Here is an 18019-nt window from a genome sequence, read left to right as displayed (position 1 = left end):
CAACTGAAACAAGAAATTACGTATGGCAGATTCTTCGAGTTTTTTAAAAATTAGAAATATTTTTGACGTCAGAAAAAACGTTGCAGGATTCGTGTCAGAATGGAATATTTAATATTGCACGAGGATCGTTATCGGATTATCAAAACTCTTCTAGGCTTATAATATATGATTTTATCAGAAAATAGAATTTAAACAGCAAGAGCGCTTTTTCTAGCAAAACCAATACCGTTTTTCCATCATCAAACGCTTTCCCCTTTTCATAATATTTGTATTGGACGTTCGAGCGTTCTTTCGAATACCGGCGCTTCAATCAGCTTTGTTTGCGTTGACACAACCACTATCACCAGTAGCGAACACCAAATACCGCAAACATTACAGTAGCAGTTGTACAGTTACGAAGTCTTGACGTCTGAAGAAAGGCAATCGAATCACCATTGACCAATATTTTCACGATGGCGTTGAATTAATAGCGGAAGGTTATAGCGAACGCTGGGCGTAATGCAAACGAGTCGATGCACTTTCGTGCAGGATGGCAGGCCGCCTGCTCTGTTTCAGCTTTCACGATATGCCGTTTTCCGTGCTGTCGTGGTCGAAAGTCGCCAGTAAATTTTCCAACGGTTGGCAGTTGGCCAGACATTTTTATTACGGCATACGCCTCACGGAATGTTTCCTGGTCTTCGTCGCTAACTAACGCCATTTCCTGGACGTATCGTTTCCACCCTTAGCGTTGCTAGCCGCTCCTTACGCCGATAGCGCACGCTCGTCCCGTGCTTTATGGAACGACCCAAACTTCTCGATCAGTTTCTCCCTCTAGCTCATTCCACCCTTATATTCTCGTAAACGCGTTTACATCGAAGTTACGTGTGGCCGCTGCGGCGGTACACGTCGGCTACGAGGGATTTGTAGGCCTCGCTCGTGAGCGTGCAAATCGGTCTACGTGTAAAGTTTTTATCCAGAACTATCTTCGTGCACGTTGTTCGCGATGGTGCTCCGCCGTTCCACCCTGCGCGAGGACGAGCTTCCTCCTCGACCGTTGTAACCGCAGCGTTTAATTATTTCAAGCTGGCTGCTCCTTGGAGATAATGTTTCTTGATTTTACCAAAGTACACGGTGAAATTCGAGCTGTATTTCTCTTACTACATACATATGAAATGCAGGGGTTGGATAGCGTGCATCTGCCGTGGGAATTTTAAATTTCAAGATAAGCCTGTCAGGATGGTAACTGGTCGCTCGAGCATAAGATCCCCGTAGTCGACCACGCATACATATTTCCTTCCTCTGCGTTTATTTCGTTTAATTTAAACGTTGAAACAATAGCTGTAGACGGGGGTCGGGTAACGATGTAGTATCGAGCGATTTTTGCGACGGTGGAACCGCGGGCTACGGGTTCCCTAGAAGCAGACGACGAGGATGTCGACGTTGGAAGCACGTGGCCAGGATTGGTGAAACGTATCCGACGAATACGCCAAGCACCGAGTTGAACGTGCGAGTTCGAGTGCGTTCGAACTTGGTGAACGAGGGAACAGAGGAGGAAGTTAAAGAAGAAGAAGGGTGGTCCGTAAGGGCCACGGCCATGGGGGAGGCAGTATGTTCTCCGAGCTGTGCAGGGAGACTTTGCGGAAGGCAGCCGTGTGCTACAGTTCTGGTCGTGCAGGAAGTTCATCACCATCACCACCAACGTCTCCGCCGCCATCTCCCGCCAAAGAAGCAAAGACTACTGCCAACGTTGACCTGGCAAATGTCCGTGACGCCTGCCACGAAGCCAGAGATTCAGGGACCAGCGGAAGAAGATCACCGCAGCAGCCGTCGTCGTCAGCAACGTGCACTACGGAGTTCCGTGACTTCACAGGAAGGAGATCGTCCACCGCTTCAGGCGACTCCAGGGAGTACGTTTACAACCGTCGCGAAATGCTTGCCTCTCTGGTATACGATCGCACGTCGCGTTGCTTTTGATCTCGGCTCGTTTCATATTCTTATCTGTTTGTACAGATTGAATGACATGATAATCTAAAGAGGGATGAAGTCAAATGTCAAATGTTTATAAAGCACGTAAGCTTAAATGTCAATTGTCCGTGAATCAAGAAAATATGCAAAGGTATGCACAATTTGTTTGAGAAGTAAAGGAATTGCGAATATATTACGTCGAATATTGATCATATTTGTAAAAATTGTTCGTTTTATTCATCGTTAACGGTTAACCAATCATCGCCTTAATCTTTAATTTTATATGGTACTCTAAAAATTGTATATGGTATATAAAATACGCTAATTAATATATTCGTGTCATCTTGTTAAACGATCTCAGAACGAACACTAACCAATAATCGAAGGGATATAAATTTCATTCCTTCTCAAACAGACCGTGCGTATACATCTAAGTAGAATATCACAGTGCATAAAGTGGATATAAAATAGTGCCGAACCAGACACAGTCCAAATCTACTTATTCCCTATTCCATCCGCAATGACGCAGTTCCTCAATGCGGACGATAATCTTTACGCTTATTGAAATCTTTCCATAAAAATTCAATGTTTTTCAAGCCAATCAAAGAATATCGTCGAGATCGAGCCACGTGGGGAATCGTACCGGAAATTCGATCGTTCCTACGAGGCCCGGGGGTTCGCGATTTCCGCGCGGCTAATTTAAGTTCCCGTCGAGATCGAAAGTTCGTTAACGATCGAATTGGCCGTCTGGCGAATGAAAGCGCGTAAACGTATTCCCGTCACGGAATCCCCAGGAAGCGTTCAACGGTGTCCGGCGATTTCGGGAAAAGATTGGGCTGCCCTGAAGCGAAGGACGGGAAGCGAGGTTCGGTTACGGCAGACACGAGGGACGGACGATCAGTGTCCCCAGAAAAGGGACGACAGTGGGAAGACAACAGGGGATCAAGCGGAGGATACGAGTATGGCCGACCAGACTCGAGACTCGGTAGACAATCCCCTGGATCTCCAGGATCGTCGCCCGAACCAGAGGACAACTCCTCAACTTCTGGCGACGAAGGTATTGTTTCTCTTTGTCGTTGATGTTTCCTTGCTAGCGTGCCATAGCACGTGCTACAAATAGAGCATTTATTTTTATGGAGAATAGATCGATATGAGAATAGTAGAAAAGCGTCTATGTTGGATTTTTGATTGTTTATACATCCTCGTTCACAAGTATTAAGACGCCTGCTGGTTTCGTACAGAACCCGATAACTGAACCAAATTGTTATAATTAATCAGCTAATATTTCGTATTTCGAATTTGTAGAATTTCGTATTCTGTAAAAAATATAAGGCGTAAAATTGTGAAGGTTATTTGCAACAATTTCAGATGAGAATAATCAATTAACAATCATACGTTGGTGTTATCGTAACTTCCTGGTCTAAAATAGCCGAAAATATCTCAGATGAACTAAACAACCCGAACTTTATATCTGACATATGGAATCAGTCAGTGAATAAGGATATATAAAACTCGATAGAACATCTAATTACTATATTAATATAAATATATGTCGGAGATGAAAGAACACCGGAGTCTGTAATTGAACAATTGTAGTTATTCAATCCGATTGTAATTGTTCGAGAGTTGTGATAATGAGCTTGGGCTCGAGGCGACAGTCAGTCGCCGAACGTAGCCGCGGTCACGGGATGAACGCTTTGCCTAGCAAAGGTATGGAGTAATTCTATAGCTCTCCTTAAAGGAAATATTCGTGGCGACACGCGAAAGTAAACATTCCAACGGTTTCTGTCCCGTGGCTCGCCACACGCAGACCCTATTCTTCGAGTAAGATGATTGCCAGATGTCGATGCGTCTCCGCAGTACATGTTCGGCTAGCCCGAAGGCCCGTTATAAATCTTAAGGTTTAGTTAACTAAAGTCCTTCAAACAGACAAACAGTCTTTGTCCCAACTACGGGAAGATAGGGGAGACATATTTTTCAACGAGCGGCGTCTCCCACTAGCAACTTTCCCTCGAAGGCGGCTAGCATCTTTTTCTAACCACCGATATGGAGATTGACCAATTAGCAGCAACGTCAATTTCCCTTACTTTCTGAACGAAGGCTTTTCTCGACGAATCCGATGATCTCGTATCCTTAGACACACCCCATTATAGTTTTCCTCTGTGGTATCATCGGGACGGGAAAGGCATTCTCGTTGGCGATCTCACTGATGAAAGGAGTAACCCTTTACGACCAGTGAATATCACGCATCCGACTTAGATTTTGTGAGTACGTTCATCTATCATCCCGTCGACCGCGGATTCGTTATTGAACCTAGGATCATGGTCATTAGTTTCTCGAGTGCCTAACTACCACGGTTACTTGTCCGGCTCTATAATAATCGTATTTGCACTAGTCAATGTCTTCTCTATTGCATAACGACAACGTGTAACCCAAACGAAGATTCGTTTCACGCCCCTAACCCTAATTCTAATGTCCGCTCCGACATATATATATATTTACAAATCGAATAGTATAAATATCAAAATTGACTAAGACAATGGTCGAAGGATACGGCGTTTAATTAATTATCAAACTAAACAGATGACACTTGACACTGATGGCACTGATTGATCGAACGATTAAATCTAAATTCGTAAAATCTAATTCTTAAAATCGTGACCTACGACGCTAATTTTCAATCCACCATTTACGGAATGAAAATTGGGATGTATCTGAAATTATTTATAAAGCGATGTTACGTAAGTGGTACATGGTCTACAGTCTGAACAATGTGTGTTTATAAAATTTAGCCAGCATAATTGATAGGATCGTTAATGGCTTTAAGCAAAAACGAAAGTAGTTATGTGGGACAACTTGTCCGTCGTATTCGTCGTCGATACACGATAATTAACGGAGGAAATCGAGTTTGCCAAGCCAGTGGCCATCGTGATAGCTCCATCCAGGCAAATTAGCAGCGCAAGGACACGCGAATTGAGTTTTCGAAGTTTGTCCGGAACATATTCGCCATTTTTCTAGATATTTTTCCAAAGCTCGTTTGCAGTGGATGATAAATATTAGCAAACTTCGATTGGTAAAAAAAAAAAAGTTAAAGGAAATCACAGCATCCGCGAGAGTTCTCTCAGCTTCGTTTATCTTGTTCGTGTATTCGTCGCGGCACGAGTACTCGCACTTTAAAAAACTTGACTATCGCACGTTCAGAGAGCAAATATTCACTAAGTTTACGTACGTTCGCAGTCTTTTTTGAATTCTCGAAATAGTAGGCGGGCACGTGAACAATTCACCAGCCTTTTTACTGCGCTAACGCGATTTTCGTTTCCCAGAACTAACTTTCCACGAGGGTTGTATGGAAGCTTTTATGGCATCAAGCAAACGCTTTCAATGCGATTAAATGTTGAAAGGCGCGTGAGGTATTTAAATTTCTAAATTCCCAACTTTAAAAAATTTCAAATATTTTAATATGCAGAACATTAAATAATTAGATTTCCCTAGTTTCTAAATGTCACAATTTTCTAGTATTTAAATATTCCAACGTTAAGAATATTTGATTTTCCAGATTTTTAAATAAATCAAATATTGAAAGTTTTCAATTTTAAATGTCTTACGATTGGACTCGAATAAGAAGCTTTCCACTTATCGTATCGTCTAATCACAGATATACTCTTCATATGACATCGTTAAATGTATCACTGAGCAACTTTAGCGATCTCTTTAAATCATCTGTCTCCGATCTAACGATCCTTCAAACCCAAAGGTAGATTACGAACAATTAACTCACAGTCAGCTCGACTTCTTGTCGTCTGCGGTATCTCTGTGAGAAATTCGTTTGTGAAAGAAGAGCGCGATTTACCGCTACGGCAAACCAGCCGGAAGTTCCTTTCCCGCGACGCTTTCTTTGTCAGACTTCAAACGACTTTCCGCCTTTTTATCGAGCTACTCGTCGACGATCTTCTTTGCCGCGAAAATTTGTCCCGTTCCGGAAAGCGAAGGCGAAGAATTTCGTTCGATAAAATTCAGCTGATTGTGAGATACTCGGTGACTGACCCGCACAAAACAAATGAATCCCATTATCGAGTCTCTTTCATTTGTACTTTGCGTACTCTGCCATGAATGTTTATACGAACGTGTTCAGTAAGCAAACTTACATTGGCGTCTTAAATAATTTTTCGTATTTTCATTTTTCTGGGAACGAACGAAAGTTAAAGGCACACTTTCGCAAATTTCACTTCGTTTAATGCTTTGAAGTTTCCAGTGAAACTCGATGCTTTCCTTCATATGATTTTGCATACACTGCATTACGTTCGCGATGGATTCAATGCTGTATGGTAACAAATATTCGTATAATCTTTCTCTGTTTTATAAAATTTAACATAAGTACAGTATCGGTCAGAAGCATTTCGACATCTATCCGTTACATATATTGGAAACCTCTAAGAAATTTTAGTTCATTTTGTATAATATAGAGAAAGAAGAAGTAACAACAAAATATATATATATGCGAGGAGTATTCATAATAATTTATACTGAATATATACAGTGGTATAATAATTCTCCCCGAAGAATTACTCGTATCGATTATTCAGGATCACATTAATCAAGCAGATAAAAACTAAATTACTATATATCAAGTGTCTTTATGACAAATAATATGCCTGCTCACACGCTATTTAAAAAAAGAAAAAGAAACAATTCCAGAGTAAAATCGGCACGATACGTATAACCTAAAAATACCTATCGACTCGAATCTACATCGCATTGGTTGTCAGCAACCGTGTTAAAAGTAGATATACCAAAGCGTTAGGAAATGCCAGGCCGTAAAATAACAGATCGCGGAATACCCTTTCGCTCGTTTCTTCGAAACTTTTCCCTCGACTAACTAAATCTAAAACAATTTCTCGCTGTTCGTTCAATGCGTCGGCGCAACTAATCAACTCTGGAGTCGTATCTGTATCGCAAACGTTCACGTAATCCCGAAACAAATCACTTTTGATGTGACGTTCTATTCGATCAGGTCGGATAGGACAGGAATTGGGCCGCGATTCAACTTCTCGCCGTTTGAGAGTCGAAATTTTGCCACGCCGTCCGATATTTGTTTGGCCCAATTCGCTTTCTTTCTTTCTTTCTTTCTTTCTTTCTTTTTTTTTTTTTTGCCGAACGCTTGGCGAGTCTCGCCAGTAGCAATGCATAATAACGAATGAAACACGATGTTTCGATGTCTTCCGTTTTAATTCGAGCTGACGCAACTTCTTTTCGTTTCTGAACGAGACTGTTGGCTCGTTGCATCGAACGATTTCGATTCTGGCCGTCGAGAAAGCTCGCGAATATATGCGATGCGCTGGTCGACAATGCCTTCGAGCGCAAGAGACGAGCTGTCTAGAATTCACCGAGATATTCGAGAGTACGAGGAGCTCCGCGTCGACAAACAATTTTTTATCAACGCCCGGCGTGTTCTCCTATCGATTTTGGCTCGTAATCTCGACAAGGATTATGCGGAAGTGAGCGATACCCGTGTGGTGAGGGAAATCAATAATATCGTTGGACGATGATGCGCCAAAGGTAGAACGATAACGCTCCGTAATTGTCCTGTACTAGTTCATACTTGTGAAGACTGTCCATTAAATGTACAGGAATGTTTACGATCACCGAAGCGTTACAAAAAGAAATCTCAGATCTAATGAACTTATATCATTCAACAGGGAAGTGACAAATATTTGACCAATGGAAACTTTGAAGTAAATCTGCTTGGTATTATATCAAATCGAGTTTTTTCGAAAACTTATTCCACTGTATTTATATTATATTTCCTGCAAAACTTTATACTTGAAGTCGAATTACTTCATAACTGTATCACCATATTGTTCATGGTGCGCAACAATATCCGAGCCCTTGTTCGCTCTTCGCAGTCTTCCGACAACTCTGACGCATAATCTCCGACGGATTACGGAGGAAACATCGAAGATAAACGCGAATCTGAAATCGGAATTGGTACGGAACCGCGACAAAACCGTTTCGACGATCGATGCTCGCCTTTGATCGGCGTAATTGTTTCGAAAGCAAGTAGTAACGAAACGTAGAAGCTGAAGCTTGTTGATGGAATAGGATGTTCTCTCGTGTCTCGCTTGAACGTCGTTACACGCTGGGATATCGCGTACTTACGCAGGGAAATAGAGAGAGGCAAATAGAAGATATGGACAAGGAGGAAGTGAGAGAAAGGGGTTACAGAAGCCTGTGAATTATGGGCGTTAGCAGGTCGGCTTGATAATGCGGTCTCGCAATGCGGTACAGTCGTTTTCTACGATTTGCGTTGTTTAACGAACTTGCGTTCCGCCTGCTTCCCTTCATCGATCGAAGATTCATCATAATCCTACAACGAGAAAGTACGTTAGAACGTTAATGCTCCTCCAACGTGGCAACGTCCACGAGAAGCCTCTTCAACTTGGAGATCTTGTTTGCGATCGCGGCGAACCAGTTCCGGACTTACGTCGAGCTCTTGCTCTATCTTTGGTATGTAAATGCAGATTACGCATCTGATGAATATTTATGGGATATATGTCGGCGATTCACGTGCAAGTGGTTTTTTCTTACGGTGTACTCCCTCGGAGTTGAAGAGTTTGTAAATACATAGTTGAATAGTCTAAGGGTGTAGCCTAAGGGGTGGTTGGATGTTGTTCGTGGGAGTTTTCGTTCCTCCGTCGAAGTAGTAATTTCAGCGTCGTGCTTTTGTGTCGATGATAACATGCACAATCGGTGGTAATTGATTAAAAGGTAAATTTTAATTACGTTGCAACGCCACGAAATTAATATCGATCGCGGCAGGTTCGTGGTCATAGAAACTAGCCGATTAAAATTATAATATCCCCGATTTTCCTGGCTCAGCTACGCCGCTTTCCCTCATTTTGCCCAAACAATTTCCAGCATCCGATTCCGGCTCTTTATTCTCAGTTTACCGTTGTCGAAGTTTCGTTGCCGTTAGAATTTAGGATCTGTGGGTATCGCGTGGAGGAGGAAACTTTCCGCACTTTCATAGACTTGTCGAGAATTCTATCGAAGTTTCCATGTCACGAAAGGGATTGCGATGAATTGTTTGGTCGCAGCACGTGGAAACGTTCCCCGCGGAAGCTGCCGGAAACGTGTTTGCGCGTTGTCTTCCGTGCCGTGTTTACGTAAGTTCAGACCGCTCGGCTCTTCTTCGAAACGGATTGTCGCGAAAAACGTGAAAGAAAAAAGGAATATTATACGGAAAAGTAGAACACCCGATAAACGCAGAGGATACCCTTGCTCGCTCGTTTGCACGAGGATCATCATCTATATTTCTCTCGTGATTTTCTTCGCGAGGATCATCATCTCTATTTCTCTCGTGATTTTCTTCGCGAGGATCATCATCTCTATTTCTCTCCGGTGATTTTCTCCCTCGCTTTTCGAAAGGAGAATAAGTCCATAGAAAATCACAACGCGCTTCATCCTGGCAAACACGTCAACATCGATATCCGTGGCGGCGTTATCGATACTGGTTTTTAATTGCATCCCACTCGTGTAATCCTAGATTAATTGCCCTAATCACGTGCGATGAGCTTGAGCGAAGCACACGAGGCAAACGGAAATTTCAGTATCATATAATATATCGTAGCTTTACGATCCTGCTACTAGAAGGAAACTTTTTTTGCTATTTTCTGAGGAATTAAGATATGAAATATTCTTCTATCTGTATAAAATAAATACGAAAGATATCATTTTAATAAACAAATAATATATATAATAACTTTTAACAATTATCATCAAGGCAAATCGTTTCGTCGTGGTAAATTTTTGTTGTTATTTTAAAAATGAATAAAGTCAAATGGAATCAAGTGTCTTATTATTGTTTAATATCAGATAAAAAATTGAAATGTCATCGTAGGAAATTTCAACCGTGTTAGCCTTTAAGGTATAACAGGGTGGTTAAATCGGACGTTCATTCTCTGTTATACAAAAACAATAGTTACTCTTCTTGGCACTCGTATCGTCCCTTTTCGACGTGGCTATGCTGCTGACTAGCTGTGGTACGAATATATATTGTTCGTACATAGCAAGATGGTTAATGGAAGAAATGTAGGTCTGATTGATTTATGATGCAATAGGACAACCTTCCGTGACATATTCCTAAAAATAGGGTACTCGTATTTTTCGTTGCTGACCGAGATGCAAGTCTCTTATCTACATCTACAGATCAGAGAAAGAGCGAACAAAGTATCGTCTGATCGAGCAAAAGTTTCTACTTTTGTTCGACAGAAGTTGAAGCCAAAAAGTGGAAGGCACAAAGATCTGCGCGATATTTTCGACTGTCGATTGACCGATTGTAGTATGAGACTTCTATTCTCACAGTTAATAATCAACGCTATATAATACACTATATAAGATCATAATTACTCGAATAACATCAATGGATAATTCCATTTAGAACACATACAATTTCTCACCAATAATACCGGAAGTAGTGTTCCAGTAAAGCCTGCATGTGTTAACAGTAGCAAAGAACCCTACTTAGCTCTTATTTTATTGACTAGAAGTTACGTATGGTATGAAACATATATTAGACGCTATTTTTGCTTAGTTAAACAGTACGTATCTTATCGCTGCACCGTCTCAAAATGGCTGATAATCAGAATGATACTCGAGACTCTACGTAATTCAGTTGATGGGCCGTATCGATGATCGAAACAAATGTCAGGTCCCTCGAGAAGGACGAAAGTAGCAATTTCTCGGGGATCATTTGAAGGGTGGTTTCAGTGATGGGACGTAATAAGTCGGTAGTCGGTGTCGATAGGAATCGCTGACTTCGGTCTGGCTCCTTCGAGCCGGGCAAGTCCTCACGATTGAAGAGGGAAGCCTTTTCTTCCTCTGCCGCGCGATACTACAGCAGCCGAAAGTGCCGAAGTTACCTCGCGGCTTGCCAACTTGGAACACTTTAGACCCTCTTCACCGCTTTGCTTTCGTATACGCGATTTCTCTCTAACCCTTTTGCTCGACTCGTGCTCCATCTCGCGCATTTCTTCCCTCAGAGTCGAGGCAATTTCGCAAGGACCGTACTCTTGCTCGGAATAACGAACAAGAAAATACCTACGTATACGTAAGCTTCCGGCGAAATTCTGTCGCGCCTTATCTGTCTCCGCGATAAATTTCCGCGCCAACTCCGAAAATGATTTGTGGCTCGTATATAATTCATGTAAGAAGTTATGCATATATATGGGCTGTCGTGTATCTGGCGGAACAGTCAGGTATAGCGTGACTGTACGTGAAGAAATGTAAAATGCAATTTTTTCGTTCATCCTCAGGACGATATTTCTCGACTAGATAAGATATTGAATTAAAAAATTTGCCGAATTCGATTACATGTTCGAGCTCTATTTTCTCAAAAACGGAAGTCTTAAACAAACAAGAATTTTACCGTGTATTTTTCTATCTTTTCTCACACGTAGAATAATCTTCGATCAATTGTTATCGAATTATACGTGCACGTGTGTTCAACGAGTTTTCAAACTCGATTTTCTCAAACACAGAGTCTTGTCCGAAGAAACTTTATCCCATATTTCTGATTCATGTTTTCGGTAAAACCATCTCGCCTCTAAACCAAACACCGGAAGTACGCTCTTAATTTCTTAATGCTTGTACATACCTGAATCTTCTATTCACTTGTTGTCTGTTGAATTGTTTTTTGATTCCTGTCTTTTCTTTGTTTCGTTGCAGGTGAGTATTCCACAATATGGATAAGGAGGCCCGTTTAATTCTGAAAAACGAAGAATCCAGCCAACGAGTGCACATAAGTATAACAGAGGTTGAGAAAAAGTAAATTAGAAGTACGTCGAACGTTGGAGAAATTCCATTTACGTGGCTAATCACGAGCCAAGGGTGGCTCTTACGTTTTTCGTCGAGACCACTTTGCGTTTTCGCTTTTTTCCTGCTTTTCTACCACCACTATTGTACCAAATTAAAAGACCTAGGCTTTCTCGTGCCGAAGCCAATTCGTAGCAGGCTTCTCGAGCCTTATTCGAAAACGCGGAGACACGGCCTCGTCTGTAGGCTATCCGCGCTTTCCTCGGCATTTTTCATGAAAATAGAATCCATTGTTCGCGCGGTGATCGTCCGTGGACGAATAGCTTCGTTCTGGTAATTGGAGCAGACCTGGCACGGAGTACCAATTAAACTTATATCTAGCGATGTCTTTGTTGTCGCCGGTTGAATGCGGTCGCGTGCCTAAATTCCTAGCTAAATGAGTTTGCCGGCCATTGATTCGGTAACGATGTCGCGGTGAAAATTCCCTCGCTCGTATTTCGATAAACGACGAAATCGTGGTAGCTTGATCGGATCAAGGAAGAATATTATCCTGTTAACCGAAGAAGACGAGATAACTCGTCGTTCGTATCGTGTTCGTCTTTTCGGGAATGAATTTATTCTGATCGGACATTTTTTTTATGGAATTTTATTAGTATTATTAAATTTCCTTCTATAAAAATATATATAGGAGAGAATTCTATACGATATGTATAGAAGAAAGAAATTAGGCTTGTAACTTGCCAATTGTAAATTGATATTTATACTTCGTAAATTTTTGTGTAAAAGAATGTTGGGAAAGATAAATGGACAACGGAGCGAGATATAGGAAATAGTGGTAACAAATGAAATACTTAAAAACACAAAAAGGAGTCTTAAAAATCAAAGAAATCGTGGTTTTCTCGTAAATCAAATCTAGCTTTAATTACTTCCATTCGATTGCCAATTTCTTAGACATAGGAATAAATGATATCGTATTTACATTTACATGGACTGAAGCCATTCTGAAGCCAACTGAAATTGATTTGTCTCGACGAATTTTTAATTTCGTAATCATAAAAGTTTCTAATTAAGGGGCGAACGGTTTATCGTATTATGTGATATAATACACCTTGTTATTTCAAGATAGATAAAAATTAAGATTTATAACGATACCGACGGAGGCGAAATGGAATTTTTTTCCAGTTATAAAATGTCTATCTTTCCTTGGACGAAAACTTATTGGCTTTATCGCGGAGAAAGTGTCACTTTCGTAGCTGTTAAGCGAGGCGTGGAATTTTCATTACGCTCTCTATACTTGGTAGTTTCGCGTTTCATTCGCCAAGATTTTCCCGGCGAATTCTCCTCGTTACGTAGTCTTTATATAACCGGCGTTTCTCCACGCGGCACGCGCGATAAATACATTCTTAATCAGCGTTTCGTAAACACCGTGCTGAGAGTGAAGTTCTCGTCTCGGAATAACAGGCTCATCGGACTCGTTTCGAATGCTAATTAACCGTAGCAAATTCTAACGAACGATCCGTTTTATAAACCGAGTTAAGAACATGGCTCTAAAGACGTCGCACGAACTTACCTACGAGGAAGCAGATCGCTTCCTTGTTTCCCCTCGTTTCTATCATCGAGTTCGCTTCTTGCTTCGACGGCAGATTTGATAGAAATGGAAGTACGGCGAAACGATGCTGTAGATTGATCATCGCGAGATTATTATAAAGTTATCTCGATGGAGGATCATCTTCGAACATTTCTCTGTATATCGTAGCGAATCGCAGAATGTCCTTCCAATATCGCAGTAGCAAATACAGGTACAAATACAGTATAAATACAGGAGGATTTCAAAGTTATCTCTATTACGAGGTTATTCTGTTACAATCAATTCTTCGTATTCTTTGTCCTCGTTTGTTCTTTTTTCGTCGCTATTATGCAGTGACTACAAAAGGTATTGACACACCAATGTATTTATTATAGCATTTACATGCCAATAAATTAATTCAAGTTACATTAAATTTCGTATTATTTAACAGCAACGTTTACTCGACCACAAAAATTTGATGCTATGAGAATGAAATGCCAGGTTTAATAAAAGTAAAAACGCTTGATTGGAAAATAAGGATATATGCAAATACTTTTTGTAACTATTGCACATCTGTCTGTCTGCTGTCTACACTTTTTGCGTAATTGGATTTTAGTGCGTTTCTTTCACGATTTTCTATACATGTATGGTCACATCTGGAGATTGTAGGTAATCAAATTGAATCAGTTTCCGTTCTAAATCCTGGTAAACACTAATTGCAAATATATGCACGGATTTCACAAAATACGAGCACATGGTGTAGCAGGAAGGTGAACCGAGTGGTTTCTCTCATGGCTGCTTTCTGATCGATCGATGGAGGATGCATTTCGTTGATAGTTTCTTTTGCTCGGTTGGTTGCATTTACGTTACGTTATCGCTTTTTCCTTTCTTTTCGCACTCGTTCTCGCAGTCGAAGTCGTTTAAAAATTGCACCACGTGAAAAGCTTTTACCATAATTATTGCATTGTCCGACAAGGTTTATTGTTAATTCTGTCGTAGCCACGACCAATGGTTTTCGTTCTCCGTCATGCACTCTTTATTATTTTCCCTGTTACATGTTTCATTGTTCTAATACTCTCAAGTAGGAAGGTTCTCTCCACCGAAACAAAATAATTACGCAACGTTTCTGAAAGCGTTTATTAAGCCGTTTTCATTTACAAAGATCTTGTGTTCTAAATACGTTTGCCTTTTATTTCCTTTCAGACTTCTCGCGTTTCATAAAAAACAAAGACATCAAATTCTTTCAAACTCGGTGTTGTATGTATACGTAACACTGTACACTCGTAAGTTATTGATTATCTGAACAATAAATGTATTTATTTTCGGTAAAAGTACTTCCAATACGATAATACGTTGACTTTATAAAACCGCTCGAAAAGATATGTTTCTATTGATAATAAATAAAATAATTTTTATACAGAGTATAGGGAGAGAATACAGTAAGTCACATGCTTTATGTTTTAGGGAAAGACAATGTTTAAATTCAGCACGTTGTTCATCGATCTCGTCTTCCCAGAATTGTCTCCCTATTTGGTTTTCAGACTAAAAGTATCGCGTTTTTTCACCCTCTTCATGGTTTTACAAATATTTTATAAATACGTATCGACGTTAAAATATTGGAAATATTAAAATATTGTTTCTTAATAGTTATACCTCTATTTGATTTATAAAATTTCGTTAATCTATCAGTTACATTGAAAGACCTACATCTTCGAGCTCAACAGGTTCTTTCCATTTTCTACACCTTTTTCATCGCAAAGTAACAGAATCAGAAGTTATCAAAAATCAATGAAAGGATCAGTATTTTCCTTTCCTATTTTATCAAACCAGTCGTTTTCGGAATAAAGGTGTTTTTCGCACTTTCCTTTCACTCGTTAATTTTAAATTATCGATATAGTCAACAAAGTTATTCCACGGTGTTTTAATTAAATTCGACTAGGGACACGAGGGTGCATGTGTTTCTCGATACGTGCCTAACATTTCTCGTGAATCGCGTTCACGGAGGCTCTCGTGGCTCCCTCGAGGCAGTCCCGACGACGACGACGACGAGAGTGCTCGTTGCGCTGACATGGTGGAAACGCAATGAAAATGCTCGAAAGTTAAGAAACGCAGACATCAACGATGTCCTACGTGAGAACGCGCCGTTGACCGACAGACTGTGCAAGAAGAGGGTCTGAATTGAGTGGCGAACATGTTGTTTGACGAAGAATGGTCTGGCAAAGAGGCAAATGCGGAAAATATTTGGAGCATCCGAGTAACGTCGTAGTAGAGGGTTGGAGATGATCCATGAGATTCATTTGGTACAGAGGAACTCTCTTTATGAATGGAACGCTTCATTTTTTATTAACGCTAGAGTTATTAAATCCATAAAAATGGTAGGATACAGATTTTCTGTTCTTGCAATTAGTACACTAAAAACATGCAAGTGCTTTCGACAAAAATAACGTTGACATTTATTGAAACAGAAATGCAATTACATCTGTATATATCTACTTATTTACGTGTGTACAGTGCACAGCAGTGAGCATATGAATAGAGAAATACTCGAAAATTCAGGCAATTGTATTATGAAAAATTGCATTGTTATTGTTTGGAGAAAAAATTCTTTTAATAAAATAGCAGGAAATCTTTATATGACATCGAACTTCGTTAATAATTATTAAATACTCAATTGAATAAAAATTTGAAAGCAACTCTATATTTACAATGTTTCAAAGTACACGGAATATATTTTTAAATGCTTTTACAAAGAAAAATAGGCCTGAAAATTTTCACAATGCGATTAATTGAATTTACAAGCGAGCATTTGTCTATTTGTACATTCACCACTGTACATATTACAAATAGGTAATTGTACTGTTAAGGCTGTTTGTGAAGGAGGAAATACGGTACTTTCTCGACTATTTGTTTCTTTAATTTACGCATTTGTCTCTGAATGGTATACAGTTTGGCGTTGTTAATTACTGATCCTAGCAACGAAGTTTCCGTGTATTTATTACCGGCAACTTTGTCCTGGTTAGAGCGTCGTAAGCTCGCAGAACTAAGTTGTAAACCGCCACAGCTTTTTATTTATATCGCGTTATGTTTAAACTGACAGGCCAATGTACGATCGCGTGAGGGGCTGTTAATAAATTTTCAACGACGTCAAACTGCCATTATGGAATACATAAAATGCACGGGGGCTGACTAATGGAAAAGATGTCTACAGGCAATTAACGTATTTCCACAGGGATTTAGCTGATCCATTTAATGGTCGAGTAAGACTCGTTTTATGCCAAATTGTAGCAATCCTGTAAACGAGATCGTCGAAAAAAAAAAAAAAAAACGGTGTCAGCCGTAAATTTCGTGCGAGATCCGTTTCTTAAAGATAATTCTAATGAGGAATTAAGGCGAAACGATACACGCGTAAATTCTCGAAGCAACTGCCTCGAGATGGCTATCTATCACTCGAGCTAGCACAATGTGTTCCGTGTAATAATTACCAGAGATTTTTTTCTAGTCTGAGGTTATCAATCATTTACGCAATACAACAGACACGGTAACGAACCAAGTGTGCTATTAGCAATGAAAAAATTCCGACATACGCCAAGCTGATGCATAACTCTTTTACTCACTTACCGATTCGCTGAACACTTCGAATCACGGACTACCAGCGATCATATATATAATATAATCATAATAAATAATTCATTCTTTACATTTTTAATTCTTTAGTTGGCTACGCTCCGTTTCACAAGTATTAGGGCACCTACTAATTTCGTACGAAACGTAAAAATCAGCCTAAAACATTAAAATTTTATGTTCTTGCAAGATTAAGATCCACTATACATAGAAAGTAAGAATTTGTTTAAACTGTTTGGAAGAATTACACTGGTATAGTAAATTTGTAATATTTATGTGCTAACTTGAACAGATTTCTAATGTAGGTATTGAGAAAATTGAAGATGGATTAGATAGGAGGCTGGAAAAAGTTTGCTCAAAATCTGAATCTGTACTGTAAATCCGTAGCATGAATGGAGGCAATTAACAAGAAATACGATGATGATGCGAATGTCAAAATTGATCAAACTGATGGGGAAAAGATGGACAAAAAGAAAATTAATTTCGTTAACGTTTCAAGTGAAATAATAGCTTTTAAAGGTTTTATCAATTTCCTAATAATTTTTCGAGTGTACTTAAATTCTCATAAGTATACTAATATTTATGCATGTAGCTACTACAACTGGAAATGTGACATAACCGCCCACTTGAACATGAATGTTTAAAGTTTAACAAATTGGTTCGAATCAGATCTTTGTGGACGAAGTTGCCTTAGTTTCTTGTATCTACTGTAATTTCGTGGTCAGACACCGTCGATTATGGAAAGTGGGCTGTCGTTAATTCAGATGTACTGGGCGAGCATAGAAAATGACTCGTTTAATCTCGTCTCCTTTTTTCCCAGGAACTCGACATTATTCTTGCTCGCGATCTCACCGAGAATGCGAAAAATACACCTTCGTGGAAAAAAGGAGCCTCATTAAACGTTTCTTTGTCTGCAATTACATGCTTTACTAAAATGCGATGGAACGAACGTTCCATCAGCCTTTGTTTTCTGATTTTCGGAGCAATACGCGAATAACGTAGGTTTGCCATGCAGCAACTCCTGCGAACTATTTCAAACATAGGTACAATTATTTCATTGAATTTAAAACACTGTTG

General features: G+C 39.9%; 1 protein-coding gene across 27 annotated transcripts in view; it reads left to right on the top strand.

Moving 5' to 3' along the window:
- The window catches only part of LOC117206837 (MAP7 domain-containing protein 1-like), a 207777-nt gene that overhangs the window by 138441 nt on the left and 51317 nt on the right, over positions 1-18019 (top strand). For 9 of the 27 annotated variants that reach the window (XM_033446529.1, XM_033446527.1, XM_033446528.1 and 6 more), the window contains exons 2-3: positions 1318-1886; positions 2739-3001. The exons of the other annotated variants lie outside the window; for them this stretch is intronic. In XM_033446529.1, coding sequence (XP_033302420.1) covers positions 1588-1886; positions 2739-3001 — 562 coding nt within the window. In that variant the 5' untranslated portion in view covers positions 1318-1587. The remainder of the gene's footprint in view (positions 1-1317; positions 1887-2738; positions 3002-18019) is intronic. 27 annotated transcript variants of the gene reach the window in all.

Source organism: Bombus bifarius, unplaced genomic scaffold (assembly GCF_011952205.1).
Source record: "Bombus bifarius isolate JDL3187 unplaced genomic scaffold, Bbif_JDL3187 scf7180000008008, whole genome shotgun sequence".
NCBI lineage: Eukaryota > Metazoa > Arthropoda > Insecta > Hymenoptera > Apidae > Bombus > Bombus bifarius.
This window is presented reverse-complemented; position numbering and strand designations above follow the sequence as displayed.